This window comes from Chrysemys picta, chromosome 6, assembly GCF_011386835.1.
Source record: "Chrysemys picta bellii isolate R12L10 chromosome 6, ASM1138683v2, whole genome shotgun sequence".
NCBI lineage: Eukaryota > Metazoa > Chordata > Testudines > Emydidae > Chrysemys > Chrysemys picta.
The window spans coordinates 49,912,769-49,937,473 of NC_088796.1; the positions used below are offsets into that span (position 1 = coordinate 49,912,769).

A 24,705-nucleotide genomic window follows, 5' to 3' on the forward strand; every position below is an offset into this window, starting at 1 on the left:
AATTTTCAAACAAGCAGCTTCGTGCTTCCTCCTGTGCTGCCCCTCATGCTTGGGAGAAGCTCCCATAAACCTCCCTCATTATCCTCCTCCATCCTCTCTGCTGCGATGTCTACAAAAACATGACAATGGTTAGGATGCTAATGTGCTGGGACCACAACCTTCACCCTGACCAATGCTGTTTCAATGTTTCTTTGTACTGTCTGTATTGAATCATCTTTTATCTCCTGTCCTATACTTAGAATGTAAGCTCTCTGGAGTAAGGGAGAGTCTTTTTTTGTCCTTTGTTTGTACTCCAGCACCTAGCACAAGGAAGACCTGGTCCACGATGAGGGCCTCTAGGTCCTATGGTAATACAAGTAAATAATAATTTCAAGATTTTTTACTTACTTCAATGAGAATAAGTTTATCATCAGCCTCTGTGGATTCCCCTAGCATCTGAAGTTTGTTATACTTATTTGCTCTTAACAGAAAGTCTTGAAAGAGAGCAGTCTGGGCCTGACTGGGAAGCATCTGAAAACTTGATTCTGAAGAGGAAAATTCATTAAAAAATGTCCCAGATTATATCAAATATTATAAATACATACAAGAGCCATCATATCCCCTTGATATTGTCTGTTAATGACTATTTAACAGTCTACTGTCAAATATATTCCAAATCTCTTTTTAAAGGATAAAGTCGACTCCATTGCAACGGGTCTGCCAAAGGCCCTCTGACACATGTAAGTCTCACTTAGAGGACTTATGTAGCGCTGAGGACATTATACAGCCCCTCTAAATTGAAGTGAATTTCACCCACCAGCTGAACAGTCCTTTTTAAAAAAAAAAAAAATCACATTTCAAACAAAAACTAAAAAACAGAACATTGCATTTTAGCCTTAATTTGACATCGTACATCAAACAAACACATAAAACAATCTTTTTGTCAAGCATATTTTCTAGCATCAAATCTCTCAGAAAGAAATTTAAAGTTATTCCTTATTTAATGGTTTTTAGATGTTAAAAATCTTTACAGTTAAGAAACTTTAAAAATAACTGGGGGAAAATTACCATAGTTAAAAGCATCCTTGAAATCTTCTTTCCTAAAGTCTAGAGATATTGGATTGGTCCATTCTTGCACCTGAACATGAAGTTCCTTAGCTAATATTTGTATAGTTGCAGACTTTCCACAACCGGGGGGTCCAGTTAACACTAAAACAGAGCCACCCTATAACAAAAAGAGCACTATAAGCCAAGACTCAAACGTGATAGAGGAGAAATGCTGGGTTAAGGTTTCTGTTATTTTGGAGTATTGTATCACTGCTTTATTAAAAACCTGATTTTTAAAATGGGAAAAAGTTAGTTTTATACACACTGCATGCAATATTTAAGCCTCAATTCTACACTGAGATCCACTCTAAGTCAAAAGGACTCCTCATGGGTACACCAGGGATGCTAAAGGATCCCAATGCAGAGTCTAAGTAGATCTGGCCGCGTAGTAAAGGTTCTAACACGAATGACAAAAAAAAACACAACATAACACACCAACACAACAATTTTAAATTGTTTTACCGTATGTAGGATAAGTATAAAATTAAAGAATTAAAGTTAGCTGAAGTTTGGTTAAGGAAATGTGTATGATGTAAAGAAAGGCCCTGATTAGAAAGTAGAAGGAATGCCTTGAAAATAAAAAAGTGTTGAGGCCAGAAGGAATAAAATAGGGAGGACATCTCTGGTTCAACAAATAACTAACGAGATAAGGGGAAATTTATAAAAAGAAGGCCTCTGACCGCCGGGGTGACTGCGGATGATTTTAAATCACAGAAAGAGAATGTGTCTTAAAATGAGCCAACATGGCCTTTACCCAACTCTCACACCAGTGTTAAAGCCCATGTAATCCCAGGTGCAATGGAAAAACTGTTTCACACCAAGAAGGAGGAGAGCAAAGGCCTTGGGAAAAAAAAAAAAAAAAAAAAGAGATTGTATATCTTATCTCGATTAATACTAGAAATAAGGGTGAACTGTCTCCAATTGGTTTTTAGCTGAAGTCAGTAATTGGCAATGGCATCACTCATTTGTTAGAGAGTATAAAAAGTAAACTCTTTAAGAGTTCATTGTTAATACCTGCTTCCCCATATTGGAGCCAACCAATATGGGTTTAAGACCCCTGGGTTTAGCCCATTTGTAAATATCTTGATCAAATGCATATAAATGATTTGTTACTGTTCGGATGTAGTAAGCTTTATTATTTAGGCTTTTTAGGCATGTTTAAAGCAACTACATAAAGTAACATTTGGCCTTTGGATTTAATAAAGGAATTTATTGTTAAATTGATGTTTGGTGATTTCCCATATTAATAAATAATTTCAACACCTTACATTTTAGATAAATTCAAAGTAGACTGAGTTAACACTTTGCTGGAACAAGTTGAGTAAGTGCTTTAGAAGGGGTTTTATTTTGCCTTCATCTAAAGTATTTATAACTGGCAAAGGCAGGTTACCAGACTAGTTGAACCACTGGTCTGGTCTGATATGACAAGTTTTATAGTCCTGTTTTCAGTGTTAAAAATATTTGTCAAGTTAATGTTCTAATAATATATTGGTACAGCACTGATCTAGTGAACTGGAGACTCAGGCACTCAGTTTCCACCTTGTGAAGACTATCAGTAAGCATTTGTATGCACGTGTCTGTTCTCTCTCAATGATCTGACTCACACTTTGTATATTCACCACACTACATAATTAGTGGACAGAGGAGAAATGACAGTTTATCATAAATATATTTTATGTATTTTTCTCTGGACTGTGACGGTAAGAAAGGAGGTGTGGATTTGCCATTTTAAAACACTGAGCAAAATGACCCATAGTTAGGGAATCCGAAAGTTCACATGCCATAGAAAAAAAAATGTGAAATAATTCTGAAAAATAAAATTATAATCTACATTATAGAACTCATTGTTTGCAATGAGATTTTGCTAACAGGAGATACAATTCGAGACCCCCACAATAGGATGCTACACATCAGTCCTGCTTTAAAATGGGCCTTCACAGAAAAATCTTTAAAATGAGATAGAAAATTACCTAGTAGATGCCCAATCCTCCATTCCATGAACTACCAAAACTCCCTTTTGGCTTCAATGGGAATGTTGGGTATATAAGGAAAACAGGATAGAGCCTTTTACAGGTTCTCTAGACCGTCCCCTTGACCATGTCAAATTGTTCCCCAGCTGTATGTGTGTCTAGAGCTTCATCCAGTTTAGTATTAAACATTCCATTTTGAGATTTCCTCTAAGGAAATGGTAGAACATTTATAGTTTGGTTCTTTTTTTGAAAAGTGACCAGAAACAACATCCGAGGTTACATGTTAATTGTGTTTCAATTATTCTTCATACGTAGTCTCAGTTTATGAAGAAAAGCCATCCTTTTACAAGCACCAGCTCTACAAAATTAATCTGCCATTATACAATTCAAGCTTAGTTCCTGCACACTAACATATCATTAATAACAAATTCTGCTGCATAAATTAGGATTTCAATGACACCTGTGCAACCCCATTACCTTCAATGGGATTGCACAGGTGTAAACTGACCAGAAGTTAGTAAATAATTCTGTTGGTAAAGGAGAAATAGAATCCAGTTCTGTTTCTCTGATGTATACAGACTCTGAAGGGATATAAGAATAGATAAATTCGAAAAGTAAAGCTCTCACCTACATTGTTAAAATAATTTTATACCATTATTAAAATGTCACAGTCCTTTCAATATTAAAATAGAATGCGAACTACCTTGTGCATTATATTAAACTCCCGAGATATTCAATTTTCAACAAGATGAGCATTTCTGAGCATCTGTACACAGCAGTTTAAATTAGAAGTTATATTTTCAAATGTGTTGTTGTTTATGGTGTAATGACCTTCTCACAATGAGCTCCTTCAGATTGCAGTGGTCAGTCACATGGATCCATTTTTTCATTAAATGTATAAACACGGTGTCTCCCAAACAAAATACAGAGGCTCTCTCTTACTTCAAACCCCATTAAGCCAATTTTGGATTTGTCTTCAGCTGTGGATTAACATCCTGTTTATCCAAATGAACCCCAGGAACCTTACATAATTCATTCTATTTCAGTGACGTGGAGTCTACTGTATATAAGCTAAAAAAGGTCTGTAGTGTCATTTGTATGATTACTTGCAAGTTTAACTTCTTACAACTTAATTAAATCTAAAAATTTAAAAAAAGAAAATGTATGGACTACCTGCTTTGGCTGCCTTTGAAATATTTGAGCTTTTAACCAGCTTTCAACTTCTTCAATCTTCTTCTTATGTACAGCAAGCTCACTCTAGAATGATGAGAAAGGATACAAGAAATGCATATAAGCTCTGATTTATGAGCTTTTATTGATACAGTTTAAGAATAGTATTTATGTTTGTAAAAATGCCAAACAAGGTGCTTGTATATTAGAATGACCTAGCCACCCTTAACATAATTTAAATATATCCTAAGCACAGCAATTAAAAGTAATCCATCACAAATCTCCTCCTTTAATAACTCCAATTCCCCACCAATTTTCCAAATGCCAAGAATCAAAGATGAGCCCTGAAACAATCCCTGAAGAAGAGTTGCTTATTATTTACATACATACCAACAAAGCTATTTCAGAGGTGGATTATTTTAAAAGCATAAGAACGTTAATTTACTACTCCACAGTAGTTCATACCACAGGGTTCCTCATTCTGAGGGTAATAAGTTAACACACACACTGACATATTTGAAATGCACCACTAAAAATGCAAGTTCTGTGGATAAATAGCTGTGAAAACCTGAGTTTGTTCAGGATCTTCTCTACAGATAGTTGGCACAGTCAACTAATCATTCAAATTTTGCACTGGTGCAAGACAACCTAACATTTAGAAGCTACACTCTGGGTAGGACTAATTTGCAGAAATAGAATAATTCATAAGTTACACAAAAATTATTTTGTATCCCTTACCACATTTAACACTTAGAATACTTCTTGTACCTGTGTTCCTGGTTTGTATTTATCCACCCATGGTTCATTTTGAGACTGGCTTTGATTTTGTTTAGAGTGATCACAAATGTGATCTATTGAAGATGACTTTCCTTTGATTCTAGCCAGAACCTTGTTCTTGCTACTTTCTGGCACAGAGGAATGATCTTTTCTCTTCTGATGCTGATTAGCCTCCCCAGATGACTTTACAAGAAGGGTACTAGATAAGATATTTGTATTCCCAAAGAAATCCTCAAATGAAGGTGCCACCCAATCTGTTACCTGACAAAACATAAATTTGTGAAGGTTAATGCCAAACAGAATTTCACTTTTTTTTTTTGTGCTCTATATTCAGCTTCAGTTGATGCTGAATAACTTGGCATTATCTATCAAATATATATATTTACATCTCGAATGTTTTCAGTAACAACCAATCATTTTCCCTTATGAAAATATAATGAAATGCCATATTTGAAAAATATTTGAAGAGTAAGCTTGAATGCTTGTCCCTTTTACTAACAGAAGTTGGTCCAAAAGATCTCATTCAATATATCCATTTAATATTTGAAAAGAAGCTCTTAGAAGTCCTCAGTAGGTACTGATAATTATAAACTAATATTGGCTTGCTCACCCTTACTCAAGTTCTAAAATAAAAGCCTCTTATGCACCACAAGAAGCTGAACCTAAACTCCATCGCAAGGACATTGTATCACAGCAATCTGGTGCAGCACACAGGAAATTCTGGGGCAGCTTCCTTTATTAAAGAGCCAAGATTTAGAATGAGTTAAATATGAAATGAAATAAAAAATGCAATAGCCTCTTTAGTATTTTTATATTATTCAATTTATTTTACATTGCCTCTATATTTTGAATGTTTGATATGCTGCACATTTTTGTATTTACAAATTTAAGTGTGTGTGTGTGGGGGGGTGAGGACAGGGGAAACTGAAGGTTTTGGCAACTAAGTAGAAAACAGTTGGGCTTTGTTAAATGGAGAGATACGGAAACTAATTTGAGATTGTGGGTCAAGCACATTTACCAGAAGTTTCTCCTACAGTGATGATCAGCAATGAAATAGCTAAGAAAGCTAACATTAAAATATTTATCTTTAGGTTTTAGATTTAATAGCCCATTGACTATTTACATAACTCAGAGCTCTTTTTCAAACTTTATGTACACTCAATGACAACACTGCACAGTTTACATGCTGTCCACATTTTCAAGGTTATCTTCACAACCACTGGGCTAGAACCATTTTTTAAAATGGAAACTTAATTCTAAAGAACAATTCCATCACATGTTCTATAGCTGCACAATACACAGAGTCCTGCCTGAAAGAACCTAATAAGAATTAATTAAATCAATATTATCCCCATCAAGAGGGTTCCTGCATACTCAGTACTCTACACGATTTTTACAAAACCAACACATATTTGCAGAGGGCTTAAAAACGTTCCACTGAGTGAAAGGGATATCATCAACTGGAAAAAGAACATCAGACTTGTGCAATTAAAAACTACTTGAAGCTTAAAATAAAGACAAGTAACATCTAAGATTACCAGAACTGATTTTTTTTTCAGATAAATTTGTGCACTTGTCAGCACAGTGTGAATTAATAGTCAGTAATGTCTTTGATTCATGTGGATTTTTCACTCTGCATCAGTGAGAGGAAAAAAACTTTTTGTATAGGAAAATGTGTTTGGATAACAAATAGTGGCACAGAGATTAAGGAACACCTGCAGTACTTGGAAGTACTTCACATTATTATTAGTAGTAGTAGCAGTAGTATTTTAAGGCTAGCTTTCAAATTGGCTTTCTTTAAATTGCTCACTTTAAGCCACATTGATGGCAAAAGTAATATTCAGGTATAAGAAAGATGGTACAAAGATATCAGTACTTAAATTGACCTCAGATTTAACACAAACTGTCATATAGTATAAAAAGAAATTAAGCCATTCCAAGAGAACACTGAAATAAACTCAGCATAAAAACAAGGAATATAGTGCAAATAATTTTTTGCCTCCCCCACCTTTCTTGCCTTCACTTACGTTTCTGATTAAGATATAAGAGTAGGAATGGCTTGTTGCTATATCATAAAATTATATTTAATTACACACACTTGTATCAAGATGTGCTTGTGCTGTAGCAAGAGTAAAGCTCCACTTTACACACATAATCCAAAACAATTTATTTTTTAAAATATTTTTTATGATCTATCACCTACTTTAGTTGGCACTATCTTTCTTCTAGAAGAATTTTTTGACATCATCAACCTTTATCATTCCCATCCGCAGTGTACGACCAGTAGCACATTAAAAAAGTGACCTGAAACTGAAAAGTGGGGGAACAGACCTTAAGAATAATCCTTTCCTTCTTCAGGAAAAGAATCTAAAGCATTTATAGCCATTAAAGATTAACTAGTCATCTAACTGAAACCTATGTGAATTACTAAGTGATATTTAAATAAATGTATATGCAAATACAAGGTTAAAAATACATCCTATCTGCTCTACAAAGGAGACTGAGCGGGGGATGGGGGCCCGAGGACGGTTACAACCCAGCTGTAGCGTAGGCGGGACTTAGCTGCATCCCTGTAATTGGGTTATGCCCTACCCTGCCCAAGGGCAGTGACCCGGTTACAAAGACACTCAGCGTAAAGCTTTCCCTGGCACTGGCTGTAACCGTGTCCGGGCACAGTCTGGCTGTCGATACCAGCTCCCCTGACTTGCTTGTTGCTGCAGTGTACACGGGCCCATCCGTGGTTAATCAGGGGCCCCACCTGCACCAGGTGAGGGGCCCCCTCCCCGCTGCTGTCACGGTCCCAGACGGGTGCTGGGGCGGGCGAGCTGACAGAGTTGCTCTCTCCCCCTGTAGTTCGGACCCGTTGCGGGGCTCAGGCGGAGATCGAGCTCGCGGGACCCTACAGCGCAAACACCTGGGCACAGCGCGTTTCAGCCGCTGGGCCACCCGCTTCCGACGAGGAGGAGGAGGCACCGGCCAGGCCAGGGGCGCGCAGCCGCCGAGGTCTCTCCGTAGCGGAGAAGAGCAGCGCCCGGAAGACCGACCCAACCTTCTACTACCGCAGGGACCTCCTGCGCTCCGCGGCACTTAGCTGCCCGCACAGCGCCTGCCCCGCACCCCCACCAAAGGGAGCCACCACAAACAAACCAAGCGGCGGTGGGGCAGCTGCTGACGACCTTAGTGTGCGCCGAGCCTGGAAGCTAGGGAAGGCCCCGGCAAGGTGCTCACGTGTCTCCTAGGTGACTAGTTGCTGCTTTTGTCCCAACAGCCAGCGAGACGCCAGACATGCGGCGGCCCAACATCCTACTTACGGGTAAGAGACCGTGAGAGCCGTGCCTCTGGCGCCGGAGCAGCGACATGGGATCCCGGGGCAGCGCGGGGCCGCCCCGCCGCCTGCCCTGGGCAGGCTGAGCCGCAGGTCCCCACGTTGCACAGGGTCACTGAGCGAAGAGGGGTTCGCTGCTGGCCTGAGCGATCAGTACGAGATTCATAGCGACACTGCAGCCGAGTCTGCAAATGTTCGTTTCCTTTGTCCCTGCCAGTGGGGATCTGGGAAGTGGTCGTGAAACTTGGGAACTGCTTTGGGTTAAGTGGCTTAACGATTGCAAAGGCTAGTGATCCCATTGCATGTTTCATTAATTTTGTTAGATCCATTATCAGCCTTCGATACGTCACGGTCTGACGGAGGAATTTTTTTCCATCAGTTCTTTGCCGTGAATGGCAGTGATGCATTCTCACAAGTAGTCTGACAACTGGCTTTCAAACTTAGGGTTTCGGCAGATTGTTGCTAGGACTTTACCGTGACCATATGATACTAGAGTTAGTTTGGGTCAGTTTTAAGTTGCGTAGTGTAGAGCAGATTTCACTTTTATTTGTTGATGTCATTCAGATTTGTATTTTCTTGCCGAACTTTCTTCTCCCCCTTCTCCTCTGTTATTCTGTGGGGGTCGGGTGTTTGGTGGTGGTTATTTTGTTGTGGGGTTTTCTGGTGCACTTATCTGGCTGACTTATTTAAAGAAACATTTGTGGCCTTTAAGATCTGCACAGCTGACTTGGTTCCTTTAAATCTAAACTTTATTTTTAAGTCATTTTAACATAATTGTGTTTCTGTTTATCAGTGAGTTTATGGTTGTGATGTACCATAATGTATTTATTTGTTAAAGTACTTATGTTAGGTATGATACAAATACATTATATGAATGCCATTGATTTAAATAACATATAACTTTATATAATTTGTTTTATAGGTACTCCTGGTGTAGGAAAGACTACACTGGGCAAAGAGCTTGCAGCAAGAGTAGGAGCAACATACGTTAATGTGGGTGATTTGGCAAAAGAAGGTATGTTGTATAACAGAATACTCCATTGAAGCATTTAGAATATATTTGCTTTGTATAAGACAGACTTGCAAACAGTAGATAAGTATATATTAAATGTGCATTATTGCTGCTTAATCAAAATTATATATTTTTTGGTGGGTTGATGGGCGTGATACACTTAGGAGAGCTTGTAATAATTTCTTTGGAGATAAATGCTAGACTTATGTTCATGTAAATCCTGTTAAAATAATAAGTAATCCTTGTTAAATGAATCATCTAATAGGATGCCACCATATTGACCATGTATCTGTCCTTCATACTGAGTGCATTTACAAACTATAGTTCAGACCGATGTCCGCTATACACATTTTTTCTTACACTTTGTCCTGTTTTCTTCCTTTCCTCAATCTCTCCAAATGTGATTTGATTATATTAAGGCAAAGTCCTACCTTAGTGCTGACAAGCCAGGTTAGAATAATAGGGATATTAGCAAATGACTTCTTCTTTGGCAGTCTATTCCCCTCTCCTTCCTTTTTATTTATCTTTCTCACCAGTATAAAAGCAAGAGCATGATTTAGTGCTCAGTACTGTATTTACTTGTTCCATCTAAAGAACTACATTATGAGAAAAATTAAGGTTGCACAATAAGGCACTCAGGAGATGCTAAAGTCAAAGTCTCGTGCATAACCTTAACTCTGCTCCCTTGAGCATAGGCATTACATTCCAGTCTAATTATGTGATATGCCATTTCTCAAATAAAATACTTTTTTTTTTTTCTACCAACTCAGGGCTCTGTCTTGCAATCCTCATTCATGCAAACAGCCCTTCTGGCCCCTCTCCTTCAAGTGGACCCATGTGGATACAGGGGTCTGCATGGGTGACATGTGAACTGCTGGTTGAGGAAGGCTATCCCCCAGCCCTGCCCCTTCCACACAAGGTCTCGCCTCTTCCACAACTGCTGGAACCCAGAGCTCCTACACTGTGGCTGCTGGCCCTCGCCTAGGCTAGTTCCCCCAGCGTGTTGGGTGGCATGGCCCCAGGCCAAGCTGGGGCCACTGCACAGGGGGAACCCCAGAGCAGGGAGGGTATGAGGCAGAATGGGGGCAGGGCCATACCTGGCTGTTTGGAGAGCCACAGCCTCCCCAGCCTATGATACCCACCGCCCATGGGGCTCTGCTTGTGTAGATTCAGATGCAAGATCAGGCCTTTGTAATCAGTGGGACTATTTGCATCAGTGAGGACTGCTTATAGGCATGAGGGTTGCAGGATGAAGCCCTGAGACAGCTGAAAGATAAACACTTGGGAAAGTGTTTAACTGCGCCTTTTTAAAGGTGTAGCACAACCAGCTGCTCACCATACTTCCCACCCTTATACAATTGCACCTCATGTTCTCATTTCCCTGAGCAGCTTTGCCATATGGAGGCATAATCCGTTGCTAAGAGGCTTGTGGTATGACAGATTTTTTTTTAATAAAGTGTGGATAAAAAATTGATATTTTTAAAATGAATTGGATTTTTTATTTAAATTAAAAACAGGATTTTTAAAAAAATAAACTTTAAACTTGAAATAGGTTGTCAATGTAAAGGTCTACACTTATGATAATCTGTTAATCATTTAAATTAAATACCAGAAATAATATGAAGCAGTACATATTTGCAGACAAGTTTTAAAGAAACCCCAGACCACTGAACTGGTGGAAGTCAATGGCTATGCACCTAGAACCAGAATTCTCTGAAGTGCTAAACCAGCTTTTACAACAAGGAGTCCTTGTGGCATCTTCGAGACTAACACATTTATTTGGGCATAAGCTTTTGTGGGCTAAAACCCACTTCATCAGATACATGGAATGGAACATACAGTAGGGAGGTATAAATACACAGCATATGAAAAGATGGGAGTTGCCTTACCAAGTGGGGGGTCAGTGCTAATGAGCCAATTCAATTAAGGTGGAAGTGGGCTATTCTCAACAGTTGACAAGAAGGGGTGGAAATCACTTTTGTGGTGCTAATGAGGCCAATGTAAACAAGGTGGCCCATTTCAAACAGTTGACAAAAAGGTGAGAGTATCAGCAGGGGGAAATAAGTTTTTGTAGTGACCCATCCACTCCCAATCTTCATTCAGGCCTAATGTGATGGTGTCCAGTTTGCAAATTAATTTCAGTTCTGCAGTTTCTCAAGTTTTTGTTGTTGAAGAATTACCACTTTTAAGTCTGTTGTTGAGTTCTCCAGGGAGACTGAAGTGTTCTCCTACTGGTTTTTGAAAGTTATAATTCCTGATGTCAGATTTGTGTCCATTTATTCTTTTGCGTAGAGACTGTCTGGTTTGGCCAATGTACATGGCAGAGGGGCATTGCTGGCACATGATGGCATATATCACATTGCTAGGTGTGCGGCTGATGTGGTTAGGTTCTATGATTGTGTCCTTTGAATTGATATGCGGGCAGAGTTGGCACCGGGATTTGTTGCAGGTTTTGACAGCTGTAGCTTCTTCTGAGGTGCAGAGAGAATATTTTCTTCTTTTCAGTTTATTCAACTAGTTCATACAAAATTAGGAAACCAATTGGAAGTTGAAGAAGAAGGAGCACTTGTTTTCCTCTTCCAATCTAAGAATCAAAAACTAGCTGCAACACAATGATATCTACTAGTTCGAAAATCTTGAAGGACATGGAGGCCAGAAATAATCATTTTGATTCACTAAGTGCAGAGAGTATTCCTTTGTTTAATATATTAGTTAGTTTTAAGGGCAAAACATGTTTTGATAAACCTTTTTCTTATGTATCTTAAGGTACTTCAATTAAAAATGCATAATAACAGAATTTTTATTAAATAAATATTAATCTAAAGAGAGCCTAACATAAATCACAAATACATTAATCATCTATTAAATAAGAAATGCATCATTAACCATATTCTAAAATCATAAAAACTGTAAAAATCAAGAATTTGTATAAATGTAAATTAAGCTATATAATTGCTTAAATACATTTGTATAGATGTAGTGTCCTTCTGATTAGCAAAAAGAAGCACCAAATGTAGTGTAAAGGCCATATTTAGTTGAAAATCAGTATGTTAATTGGTACTAACCAAGAAGAATCAACTTTTTTCTTTAGGAAAATAACTAAAAAGTTCAAATGCAAAACATGATTAAAATCAGTTATTTAAATCCAGGTTTCCTGTTTGCTGATTTAAATTAATCCACCCAGCTTTAATGTTCAAGCTAATGCTTTTATCCATGGCATTTGTTTTATTGAAAAAATCCTATACAATAGGTTTTAAAGAATTTGAAAAATAAACAATTTCTTTTGACTGTCAGTGTCAGATTAACATAAATGTGTTTAATTGTACTATCATTATCTCACAAAATAATGTGGACTCTTTTTTTTTTCTATAGGGGAATTATATGAAGGCTTTGATGAGGAATATGAATGCCCAATTTTGGATGAAGACCGAGTGAGTCCAACTTAAAAATCTAGCATATTGAAGGTGGGAGTGGGGTAAAACACAGTAAAAGCTGTGTTATCTGGCACTTTACCAACCGGAAAGCTCTGTAAACCGGCATTTCTGATCTTCATTGAAAGTCTGGTTTATAGTCTGGTTGGTGTGGGGCCAGCAGGCTTCCTATCTGGCTTTGCGTGGTTCCCCGAAGGCAGCGACATGTCCCTGCTGCTCTTAGGCAGAGGAACGGCCGCGAAGGGTTCGGGGTGTGGGAGGGGGTGCAGGGCACGGGCTGTAGGAGCTGTGGGGGCGGTGCCTGCAGGGGGAGGCAGCGTGCAGAGCCACCTAGCCATGCCTCCACCTAGGAGCAGCAGGTACACATCGCTGCTTGCGGGGAGCTGCCCAAGGTGAGCGCCGCCCAGATCCAGCACCCCTGCCCCAAGGCCTCTCCCACTCCCAAACTCGCTCCCAGAGCCCATGCCCCAACTCCCAGCCCAAACTCCCTCCCTCTTAGTTAATCAGAATTTTTTACTTACCGGGAGTCCCTCATTTCCCCCAACATTGCCAGATAACAAAGCTTTTACTGTACAAAGAAGCTGCATCTAGTTTTCTTGTGCCTTTGTCTGACTTTTCTGTAGGTAATTGATGAACTAGAAGACAAAATGAATGAAGGTGGAGTTATTGTTGATTATCATGGCTGTGACTTCTTCCCAGAACGCTGGTTTCATATAGTATTTGTACTTCGCACTGAAAACTCATTTCTGTACGACAGACTTGAAAACAGGTAAATCAGTGGAGTAAATGAAGGTGAATTGTCATGCAGATTCACAGGAACCCTTTCAAGAGTATAAATTCAGGGTTTTGTATAAAATAAGGATATAAAGTCCTCTTATTTTTTTTTTTTTTTTAATGTGTGTGTGTTTTTTGTTTTTGTGTTTAGAGGGTACAAAGGGAAAAAACTACAGGACAACATTCAATGTGAGATTTTCCAGACTATTTATGAAGAGGCAATGTCATCTTATAAGGAAGAAATTGTACACCAGTTGCCGAGTAACACGCCAGAGGACCTGGAGCGGAATTTAGATCAGATTATACAGTGGATAGAGCAGTGGATGAAAGACAACAACTGAATTCTGAGGAAAAAGGAACATGTTGGACTTTTTTTTTTTCCAGGTTATTCTGGCCATTCAATAAATGAAATTTGTAATTGTGGCATGGTAAACTAACCTTTTTTAGTCACTGAAGTGCAATTGAACAATAACTTTTTAATCTGAGAAATTATAATAATGATTGATCATACTGATGAATCTGATATGGTTAAATTAAAATAATGCCAACCACTGAAGGATGGATTTTGTACTGAGAGGAGCTGGCATCTATATTATAAAATGGTTATAGAGGGAAATCAGGAGCACACACAGGCTGCTCTTACATTAGAGAAAGCTCCAGGCTACAATGGAGTGAGTATATATTTGAAAGCTTATGTTCATGGTAGGTATGTGAAATGCATGACTTGTGAGCTGTTTTCAAATACTAAGATATTTTAAAATAACAGAAGCTTCTTCATAGCATAGGGGAGCATATTATCAAATATTTCTTCATAACATAAACCATTGCTTATTTTATGTTGATTATTTTATTCACTTTGGGTGAATTTTAAAGTTTTTGTGAATGGAAAGTTTAAAGAAGCAGCACTATATCATTTTGTGGAAAGGGGAATGTGAATTATTGTTTGAAGACAGATGTAAGTGACTACAGTGAAACCTGAGCTTCAGTGCCTGTGGTCACCTGTCATAATGGCCAGTTAAATGTTAGTCCCTGCAAGAATCCCTCTTTATTAATTGTACTACATTATGCAGCAGCTGTTATTACAGCTACAATACTAGCAGGTTCCTTGCTCGTCATTATTTATAGGTTTCTGTAACTGTTTGAGAGGCCTGTGTGCATGGAAATGATGTGATTGGATTCTGTTAACAAAGATCTGTGTGAAAGGATAGCATTTAATTTGGATGGGTTTATCTTGTTTGTTCATGGTGGATTGTGAGCTCTCTGAGCCAGATCCTGCAAGTTACATTCCCATTGAACACAATGGGAGTGTTGCTTGAATAAAGGACTACAGAATCTTAGAAGAGTAAGAAACTGCCAGAGTTGCTTAAACTTATCACCTGCTGGAAGAGGAAAAATGTCTTAACTGGTGTTCAGATAGATTTGAAGGACTATAATGCAAACAAGTTCTGTGTATACTTCCATAAAGCAAATTTTGGCTTTTTTTTTTTTTTTTTTTTTTTTTTTTTTTTTTGGTAAAGTATTTTTGGTAAAGTATTTTTCCGAACATGAAAATTAAAGTACATTAATATAAAAAAGTGTTAATTGGTCTATTTTACTTGTATTAGATTTGTGGAATGTAACATCTAGAACTATAGTCTCGGGAAAAGAGTGGGTTGGTACAGACATGTAACTTATATACCTCTACATCTATTTTAGCCTTTTATCTTCTATGCAAACATCACTAACCATTAATAGCTCATTGAATATTTTGAACTCCGTGGGATGCTCTATCAATGTCTCCTGCCCTATAAGAATTGTCATAGGACATCAGGCCAATGGTTCACCCAGTGTTAAATCCAGTCTCTGAAAGGGGCCAGCACCAGATGCATTAGAAGTTATAAGAAGCCATATATACAATAGTCAGGGAATCCACTCTGCAGGGGGAACTTTTAACCCGCTTTCGGCTATGAGCTGAAGTATCAGCAATTGCATATACCCCCTCTCTGTGTATAAAGCTCATCATCTCTTCTATGGCACAGAAGGTAATAAATGCTAATGTAAGCAGGGGAATGGTCCCGGTATTGTGGGGAACTTTCCTGGCTTCTGCACTACCCCAGTGAAGGGGCTAGTGAAAGGATTTGAGTCCCCACTCCCACTTCCTTTACCCAGAGGCCTCCCTGCCCTTCCACTCCCCTGTCTGGCAGAGTCCTCGTAACCCGGACAAGGCTAGGCCCAGGATTCCTGGGGGCTCAATCCCCAACCCTGCTGTGATCACCTAGGACAGGGGCTAGGGTGTCCTCACTCTGGGGTACTCTCTCTGAATTGGGCATCTCCCTGACCCACTGATCATTTCATACAATTTAAAGCAAATACAAGTTGTTTAATTAACAATTTTAAAAAAGAATAAGAAAAAATGGGAAAAGTTAAAGGAAAACACATCACCCCGCTCTGTGGCAGGGAACATTACAAACAGTGTCTCTGGACATTAGGGCACTTTACAGTCTGTTCCTTGTAGGTCCCAGGTCTCCTTCTCAGGCCCTGGCTGTGCTGCAGGGATGCTGTGGGTTGGACACTTGCAATGGTGGTGGCCACATACCTCCGGGCTTTGGGTGGTGAGACCCTTCCCAGCATAAGCCCCCTCGTCGGGTTAAGATCCCCCTCCCACTCTGGCCTGCAAGGACCCTTGGCTGGGGGTATCTTTCTGCGCTGGGCCTTTTACCAGCCCCAGTTGCTCACCAACCTGGCTCTCTGGCTGCAGCTCTGCTCCCAGCACAGGATCTGCTCTCTTCCTGGGTGCTTCTGTGACTCTGCTCCCACCTCTGCTTTTCCGGCCCCTCTGGATCTGGCACGGCTCTGCTCCCCAGCTCAGCTTGGGCTCCTGCTTTCTCCTTAGCTGGGCCCCACTCTGTCTGACCCAGGCAATTCCAGCTCACAGGGAGGTCAGGACCCCACTGGCTTCCTGATTCCCTGTTTAGCCTGCCTGCCCTGTCAATCAGGCTCAGAGGCTGAGGCTGACCTGGAGCATTAGCCTCTCCCCATTCTTTTAGTGCTGGGAGCTAGGCAACCAAAACACCCCCACTGAATGTTAGTAAGGGGGCAACAGTCCCCTTACCAGGGGTGGCACCAGTGCACCAAGCACGTGCCTGGGGCAGCAAGCCGCAGGGGCGGCCTGGCAGTTGTCGTGAGGGCGGCAGTCAGGCTGCCTGCGGCGGCATGCCTGCAGGAGGTCCACCGGTCCCGCGGTTTCTACGGCAATTCGGCAGCGGGTACGCCAAAGGCGCAGGACCAGTGGACCTCCCGCAAGCACGCCGCCGAATCCACAGCGGACCTCCCGCAAGCACGCCGCCGAATCCACAGCGGACCTCCCGCAAGCACGCCGCCGAATCCACAGCGGACCTCCTGCAGATGCACCGCCGAAAGCCGCCTGACTGCCGTGCTTGGGGTGGCAAAATACATAGAGCCACCCCTGCCCTTACAACAAGAGGGCAGTTGGGTGCCAGGCTGAGCTCTGCACATGCACTCACTGCCACCTGGCTGCTTTCTGCCTGTGGGCTCACCCAGGGCTAGGGGGCGGGGGTGGGAAGCATCACGACCTGCCCTCCCCCGGTGCTTTCTCTCTCCCGCCCTGCCCCACTCCTACTCTGGCTGAGGCCCCACACGGAAAGCTAGTAGCGCACCCATGCAGAGCGCCGGCTGGGGGGCGGCCCTAACTGAGGCCCTGCCCCCGAGGGAGGGACCGCGCTGCAGGTATTCGCAAGCGGGGGACAAGGAAACGCTGGCGGCTGCGGAGCCTACAGACCCAGGTTCGTGGGCCGCGGGGTGGTTGCAGCCTCCCGGTGGCTGCTGACGGGCCTGTCCGGACGGGTGCGCGGAGCTCCGCGGGGTTTCCTGCCGCCGGGCTCGGACGGGCCCTCGTATCCTGGCTGGAAGGGGCAGCAGCGGCGCCGCCTGGGGCGGTTCCCCCGGGCTGGGAATGCAGTACACGGGAGCCTGCGAGGGGTGCGGCTGGGCTGCAGGGTTGGGCGCTCCGGGGAGGCTGCTGAGGGGAAAGATTGGGGAACTGGTGGCAGGAGGAGGAAGGCCAGAGGTCTTGTTGGGAGTGCGGTGCAGGCGGGTGGGTTTGGTAATAAAACAAGGTTTGCACAACTTGAAGCAGCAATACCCACTGGGTGCTGTGGGTGGAGTGTGTACGCGCCCAGGGTTCAGGCGCTCTGGGGTCAGGGCTGATGGGTAGCCTAGGGGGATGCTGGAGTGCTGGGACTGCGTTCTGTACACAGGTGCGATTTCTTTCCTCGCTCCCTAGGAGAAATCACACGTGTGCACAGGGGAGAGCAAACGGTTTGATTTCTTGAATGTTAGTTAATGGCATCGTCCACTTCCTGGAATTAGGTGCTTCATCACTAGAGCCATCTACTTTTTTCACTCCTGCACGTTGACCAGAATATCTTTTTGGCCCTGAATTTCAATATCTTACTGCTATTCAAAAGTGTCCTGCAAAAGGAGAAACATTGGTCTTGTAATCCTTTTTTTGGTGTTAGGATGTATAAAAAAGACTTGAAAAGGTTAACAGTTGTCTATATTTTTAAATTAGAAATTCGGGACCTGTTTAGACTGGAAGACTCTCTCTCCTTGTATCTAGCTGGATTTTTTTTATACCTGTGGTTTCCCTCAGGAGCAGCAGAGAAAGCAGTAGAGTAGACCAAGTTTAGGTAGGCTCAGACATTAAAAATGGGCTTACTGTAAAAATGCCTGAGCCTTGTCTATGCTGCAGCCTCCATCCATTCCACTGGTGATAGAGCTACACAGCTAGGATTTTTCAGACCTTTAATTCCCAGTGTAAACAAAGCCATATAGTCCTTTAGGCTAGACATGACTTGAATTTTTAGTGTAAAAACAGGCAGAGGAAAAAGAAATTTAAAAAATGCCTTTTGACCTTTATAATTTATAAAGTGCAAAAAAGTGCACACACCTGGTTTAAAAAAATCTTTAGTTGTCTGTGCACCTCTTGTGAAACTTCCTACAGCACATAAGCACTAACTGAACAGTATCTGGCTACAACTGACTTACAATGACCTGAGAGCTTTCATATTTTTATTCAGTCTGATAGTAGAAAAATGAGCTATCACGTTCTTAACATAGCTGCTTATATACAGAGGGCTGCTTACCGATAGCTCTCAGAGGTTGTTTTTACATTCTAAATAAGCCTCTTTCACAATAGGTATAAATTATGGTTTGTAACCAACTAAAGTATTCAATAGTGATTACTGGGCAGTTTCAGCTCTGTGATACATGCTGTACTGGATCTCATCACAGCACTGTCACAACAGTTTATTCACTGTGGTATTTCTAATGTGCCCTTCACCATAATAACGAAGTATCATTTTATCTTTCTAGGTGTCCTTGTGTAAAGAGTAGGAATTTACCCTATATAGTGTATCTGTTCTAGTCTTATAAATTTGAGTCTAATAAGTAACTGATTAGACACAGACTTTGCTGATTACCCTCTTTCAAACAGCCAGGTGTATGTTGAGTGTTTCTTTTTCAACACATAGATGAGTTTCTAAGAAGCATGGTGCAATTTTAAACTTTACATATTTGTTCAGTGGGCCACTCAACTAACATTACTGAAAAAAATAATCCATTAGTCTGTCAAAAAGTACTATGAATAGAAATTTAATTAGGTGTGCTAATGAATAAACGTTTGAGTCAATGTTCATACACTATCCAGTAGGCACACTATCCAGTAAGCTGTCCGTCTGAATTATTGATTCTAGAGCACTGGTTCTCAAAGTTCATTGCACCATGACCCACTTCTAATAACAAAAATTATTACATGACCCCAGGAGTGGGGCCCGAAGCCTGAGCCAGCCCAAGCCCCGCTATCCCAGGTGGGGGTCCAAAGACCGAGCCCAAGCCCTGCCAAACCAGGCAGGGGGGCCAAAACCGCAGCAGAGCTCAGGCTTCAGCTTTGGTCCTGAGCTGTAGGACTCAGACTTTGACTTCGGCCCTGGGCCCCAGCAAGTCTTAACGACAGCCCTGGCAACCCCATTGAAATGGGGCTGCGACCCACTTTGGGGTTCCAACCCACAGTTTGAGAACTGCTGTTCTAGAGTATCTGTTTTGGTCTCTGTTGCTATTTTCTGCTCACAAGGAAGGATGAAGCTCTGCACTACCAGTATACCTGGAGGCAGAATTTGGCCTTTCATTTTCTTGCCTTGCAGTCTCAACATGATCTTCTGTGTTTCCTGGCTTCAGGATGCTCTGTTTCAGCTGGGAGGAATTCAAAATATATTTAAAATTTGACTGGAGTTTATACACTTTTGTTAATTACAATAATCCAGGACTATCTATCACTGTGTTTCTTACATGAGAGAAGATAAGGAAACAGGATTGACAGGAAGAATTGAGTTTGTAAACCAAATAAGTAGCAGCAGTTGAGTTTGGAAGCTTGGAGATAAATTGTTTTTCTATTCTTAATTTCTAGCACTAGACATCATGGCGATGGGCACAATGGAAATGCCTAAAAGATAAATGGTGACCTCCCCTTTCTTAGAAAAAAATCCTGGGATTAGTGGTTCCAACAGCTATCAAATTATTATTACATCATATTGAAAATTAAGAGAGGTAAAGTCCAAATTAGTGGGATATGATTTAGAAATGTTTACATCAGCTTGCAACTATTGTAGTATTGAAAATGTTACCAAGTCAGCTGGTGTTGACATTTAAACATGCTAAAAATAATATACACAGAATGAAGGTGATCTATGACTAAAGAAAGGATATAAAGTTTTTCCTCTTTATAAAGGTTTCATTGTTTTTACAAATTAAATGTCTATCACTGAACAAGTCTCGATTGAAAATAGTATTAAATTGTTTAAAACTAAATCCATTAAATTCAAGAAAGTTCAGAAGGGAATAATTTTTCTTATACTTCTACTGTACATTAATTACTTGTGCATGAACTAAATGTTACACACTTCAGAGAACTTGATGTGACTCTTGTACCTAGTGAATTGTAAACCTAATAATACTTCTTTACTGCCTTTTTTTTTTTTTTTTTTTTTTTTTTTTTAAAGTAAAGAAACCAAGTGAGTAGATAGGTAGGCGTGTTCTCTTGTGCCTCGTTGGCAGAGACCAGAACACTGATATGCTTTTATGTTATTAGAAACATACTTTGAACAAACTGAAAATACCTGCTGCTTTTGTGTCAGTTAAAACCAATCTGTTTGTTTAATCTTAGATTCAAGTCACCAGAATCACTCCTGCATACCTAGCAAGTAATTTTATGGACAAATGACTTAGATTGTCTTAGTGTGTTTTGTTCATGTACACAGTAGACATTTTCCGGGATCTTGAACATGGTGTTGGAAAACACTGGGACTTTAAAAACACAAGATTTTTCACTTCATCTCAGACAAAGTACTACATTCCCTTCTGTACTGCTACTTTGTTTGAGGATCTTTTCCCTTTCAAAATAGGTATATAGAGTTCTGAAGAAGACATCATTCGCATTGCCAATGAGTGAGGTGTTCACATTACAAAGCAAACAGGAGGAGAGAGACTCTGAAGGTGAAGAGGATGACATGACCTGTGGAGACTTGGGAAATGGACTTGGTAGAAGACCTGGTGGTGTCTATGAAATGGAAGGTTTAAATGTGCACACATTTAGATCTAGGAAAGGGTCTGATAAGATCTTCAACCCGCTTCTGTTAAAGAAAGGGGAAGAAAGTGATGCTGCAATTTTTCACTATTCAAAATGCAATGGTTTATATGATGTGTCATCCAAAAAGCTTGGAATAAGTGGCGTTACTAGATGCAGCCGACAAAATAGTTCTGGTAAGACTAACTTTTAGTTAATTATTTGCCCCTAAAGTTTCTCTGTTTGTGAAATTGAGAAAATAATCTACCTTACAAGAGTGTTATGAAGCTTTATTCGAAATGTTTCTAAAACATTTTGAGAACCTCTAATGAAATATTTTTAAGACGTGCCTGTAATGTTTGCACAATACATTGGTAACTGATATAATCTTAAAAGTTATAGTCTTTCGAGCTCATGTCATCGTAAAGTTAGTCACCCTTAGAAGTCTAATAATGCTTAAGAATTTTAGTTATGCTGCTTATATTTTCTGATACTGCTCTGCAGTGCTGAAATATTTTTATGACAAATAGAATGAAGAATATGTAGACTATGTGAATTGCTGAATAAAAAGGTTTATTTACATTCAACTTTTGGGAGTTGATTTAGCATGATAAACACTGAATTATTGTATAAATACAGCCAAATGCATTGGACTGTAATTTCAGTTTAGTTTTGGGATGGTCTCAGCTCTCCCTCCAGCCTCTTCAAATGCTAGGGGTTGAAGCTATATTGGATTTTTCCCTTCCAGCTACTGGTCCTATGACCTTTCTTTCATGGGGTCATTGAAAGTGAGGTTTGACGAAGAGAACAGGAAATAAGGGGGCGGGGGAAGAAGCAGACTAGTTTTCTTTATTTAGGGAGGGATAGCTCAGTGGTTTGAGCATTGGCCTGCTAAACCCAGGGTTGTGAGTTCAAGCCTTGAGGGGGCCATTTAGGGATGGGGGGGAACTGTCAGGGACAGTACTTGGTCCTGCTAGTGAAGGCAGGGGACTGCACTCAATCTTTCAAGGCCCCTTCCAGTTCTATAAGATAGGCATATCTCCATATATTATTATTATTATTATTATTCTCTTTTTAATGGAGGAATTGGAATGACACAGTCCTGTTCCACTTTCTTGTGTCTGTAAGCTGCTTAAGTATATCATCCCTGAAATTATTTCTAAAATTTAGTTTCCAGCTAAATATCAAACATCTGTGCTTGATATATCATTGAAATTATAGTTCAGGAACAATCTCACCCTTAAAAAGTCACTCTACTGCATTTGAAACTCTCTGTTTTTTCATTATTAGTGTTGAATTTTATATAAAGGTGGCAATGCTGTGAATATAGTCAACTACAGTTAGTGCTTCTCCCCCCCCCCCCCTTTCAAATGCCTTTTTAGTTATTGGAGTTCTAGTCACTCTGGCTCACTCCGCCCCCCCCTCCCCAACATGAACCAAACTGTCCCACGTAATTGCTCTTTTTCTGGTGTCAGCAGGACCAGTGTGAAATTTATGAGACTTGTGCAATCCCAGTCAATTTCACAATGCTTCTGCTTGCACCCTGAGTGATAAGGGTCTATGCAATGAGCTCCATGCAAGCAGAGCTTGAGCCCACATGGAACCATGTTGAATTCATTGGGCCTCTGCATAGGGGTTTACCTATGTGGAATGGAGGTCACTGAAGGATTAGGGCATAGGTGAGAAAAAGCAGTTGTCCATAATAAGCACCTGAGATCTATATGAGTTGAATGAGTGGATCCAGTGTAGTGCTTCCCTCCATGTATTCCTGCAAGGCTTCATGCAAGTCATCCACACTCTATGCAATTAGAGTTCTTGAACACCTGGTACCTAGTTGTTGTCTTGTTTTTTAAATGTTGAAAACTTAAAACACTTTTTTTTTATAAATATACAGGAAAAATGAAAATGCATTTGGGGGAAAAGAGGTTTTTTTGGTAAAAGGAAACACTTGACATTAATTTATTCTCTGTGTGGCTAAACTTTTCTTTTTCTAATTTTGGCTTCTTTACATGTGAAATATTGCAGACCAAATAATAGATACTGTTTTAATGTATTTTGTAATTCTGTGTTATTTAGCCTCATAAAAATTACAAGGATGATAATGGGTGTCTAAATGGGCTCTCTTATCAATATAAAGGTAAAGAAAACTAAAAGAATTGGGAGTTTTGTGAATGTGTTGGTATCTCATCAATTTTATACAGAGTCTAATTCTGACGTGTCAAATGAAGAATTAAGGCAACAACTTCGGGAGACTATAGAGGTTAGTACTAGTCCTGAATGGGCTTCTTTTGCAATGCTTGTTTATTATAATGTAATAAAATATGTATAATGTTATTTCATTGGAAGATCTTAGAATACCCAAAACTTTTGGGTAAACATGAGTTCTGTCAATCAGAGAGCTAGTTGGGAGACTTAAAAGATTCTGTGCCCCAGGATCTATAAGCCTGAAGGTCACTGTACCCTCTGGATTTTCCAATTCAGGAGTGCAATGAAGAGGAAGACTCTTTGTTCTAGATTTCCAAAGTGTGGAGGGCCTTAAAGGGGCAATACTTCATTTAGCAGCAATCTCTTCATGACACGCTCGGTTTGGAAACCTGGAGCACCAACATGGAAGCTGGCAGGCCTATTTCAAGCCAGCTGTGTTGAAGGGACCTGGCATGCAGAGCACAGTAAAATCTCAAGGAACATCACCAAGTTTATTAATCAGATATTGGTAAATTGGGATGCTATGCTGTACAGTACAAGGAAAAATTGTCATTTGAATGTGTTGTGGTGCAACTTCCATTAACTGCGGACAAACATAGGAACACAAATCTTATTACTATCAAAGTAAAATAAATACAAAAAACAACGCTTTACACATTAGTATTGTCTTAGTAACAAGATAGATAAACCACAAAAATGAAAAGCTAAGTAAAGAGAACAAAATAGGAGCCTCCAGATAAAGCTGTGGGATAGTAGCATTCATTCAATAAAAAACATTTCAAGAGGGTATATGGATAAGAGCATAACGCTTTGGCATAGAGAGGATATGCAAGTCAGAAAGCATTCTATTCATCATCAAACAGCATAACATGTGGGCCCAGTCCCTGAAGGTGCTCAACACCTGGGATTTGCTGAGTGCCCTCAACTTCCACTAAATTCAGTGGGAGTTGAAGGTGTGCAGCAACTCCCAAGAGGCACTCTGTACTCAATAGGATCACTTGCATCTGAGAATCAGTTTGCGAGAGAGAGAGAGCATATTTTATTGAAATTCTCTACTTAGTCCTGCAGTTTAAACATGAAATACTTCAAAGGAATGATTTGCCAAAGATTTGGCATGTGCTGCTTCTAGGGACCAAATGTAAGGTGGAAACTAAATACAAAGCATATGTGTCTATATAGTCTAGATTGAAGGCTAAAATCACTGGATAAGAATATTGTCATTTTCTAGGAAAAGGACTACTTTTGAAACTCTACAATACTTGAACTCTTGATCGTGTAGGGCATATACAATCATGTTCTGTACTGAATGAATCAATTCAACCAGTGTTTATTTTTGT

The 24,705-nt window shown here is 40.3% G+C and overlaps 3 protein-coding genes across 13 annotated transcripts in view; 2 read left to right on the top strand and 1 right to left on the bottom strand.

Moving 5' to 3' along the window:
• The window catches only part of RAD17 (RAD17 checkpoint clamp loader component), a 35,291-nt gene extending 26,837 nt beyond the window's left edge, over positions 1-8,454 (bottom strand). For 3 of the 8 annotated variants that reach the window (XM_065599123.1, XM_065599121.1, XM_005288201.3), the window contains exons 1-6: positions 7,918-8,059; positions 7,207-7,313; positions 4,995-5,264; positions 4,230-4,313; positions 1,048-1,204; positions 388-524 (exon numbers count right to left, since the gene is read on the bottom strand). In XM_065599123.1, the coding sequence (XP_065455195.1) occupies positions 388-524; positions 1,048-1,204; positions 4,230-4,313; positions 4,995-5,264; positions 7,207-7,251 (693 nt within the window). In that variant the 5' untranslated portion in view covers positions 7,252-7,313; positions 7,918-8,059. Of the gene's footprint in view, positions 1-387; positions 525-1,047; positions 1,205-4,229; positions 4,314-4,994; positions 5,265-7,206; positions 7,314-7,761; positions 8,084-8,314 lie in introns of those variants that run through there. The other 5 variants (XM_042855890.2, XM_042855889.2, XM_042855888.2 and 2 more) reach the window with 4 other exon arrangements.
• On the top strand, positions 8,179-15,119 carry AK6 (adenylate kinase 6). 2 transcript variants are annotated; one of them, XM_005288205.5, is made up of 5 exons: positions 8,179-8,316; positions 9,251-9,343; positions 12,713-12,771; positions 13,395-13,540; positions 13,697-15,119. In XM_005288205.5, the coding sequence occupies exons 1-5, from the start codon at positions 8,289-8,291 to the stop codon at positions 13,884-13,886; spliced, it is 516 nt and encodes a 171-aa protein (XP_005288262.1). In that variant the 5' UTR covers positions 8,179-8,288; the 3' UTR covers positions 13,887-15,119. The 2 variants fall into 2 exon arrangements, with proteins under 2 accessions (XP_005288262.1, XP_023960300.1); XM_024104532.3 differs by lacking the exon at positions 8,179-8,316 and adding an exon at positions 8,442-8,613.
• A 2,072-nt stretch (positions 15,120-17,191) lies between these two features.
• Positions 17,192-24,705, top strand: part of CCDC125 (coiled-coil domain containing 125) — a 37,137-nt gene continuing 29,623 nt past the window's right edge. The window contains exons 1-3 of one of the 3 annotated variants that reach the window (XM_005288200.5): positions 17,192-17,327; positions 21,003-21,360; positions 23,365-23,423. In XM_005288200.5, coding sequence (XP_005288257.2) covers positions 21,042-21,360; positions 23,365-23,423 — 378 coding nt within the window. In that variant the 5' untranslated portion in view covers positions 17,192-17,327; positions 21,003-21,041. The other 2 variants (XM_024104531.3, XM_065599127.1) reach the window with 2 other exon arrangements.

Excerpts from the sequence above, each read along its gene's own strand:
- AK6 (XM_024104532.3), top strand. The coding sequence starts at position 8,520 with ATGTTCGTTTCCTTTGTCCCTGCCAGTGGGGATCTGGGAAGTGGTCGT. Across the intron at positions 8,614-9,250 it reads GTGGCTTAACGATTGCAAAG|GTACTCCTGGTGTAGGAAAG; the intron begins GCTAGTGATCCC and ends TTTGTTTTATAG. Across the intron at positions 13,541-13,696 it reads TACGACAGACTTGAAAACAG|AGGGTACAAAGGGAAAAAAC; the intron begins GTAAATCAGTGG and ends TTTTGTGTTTAG.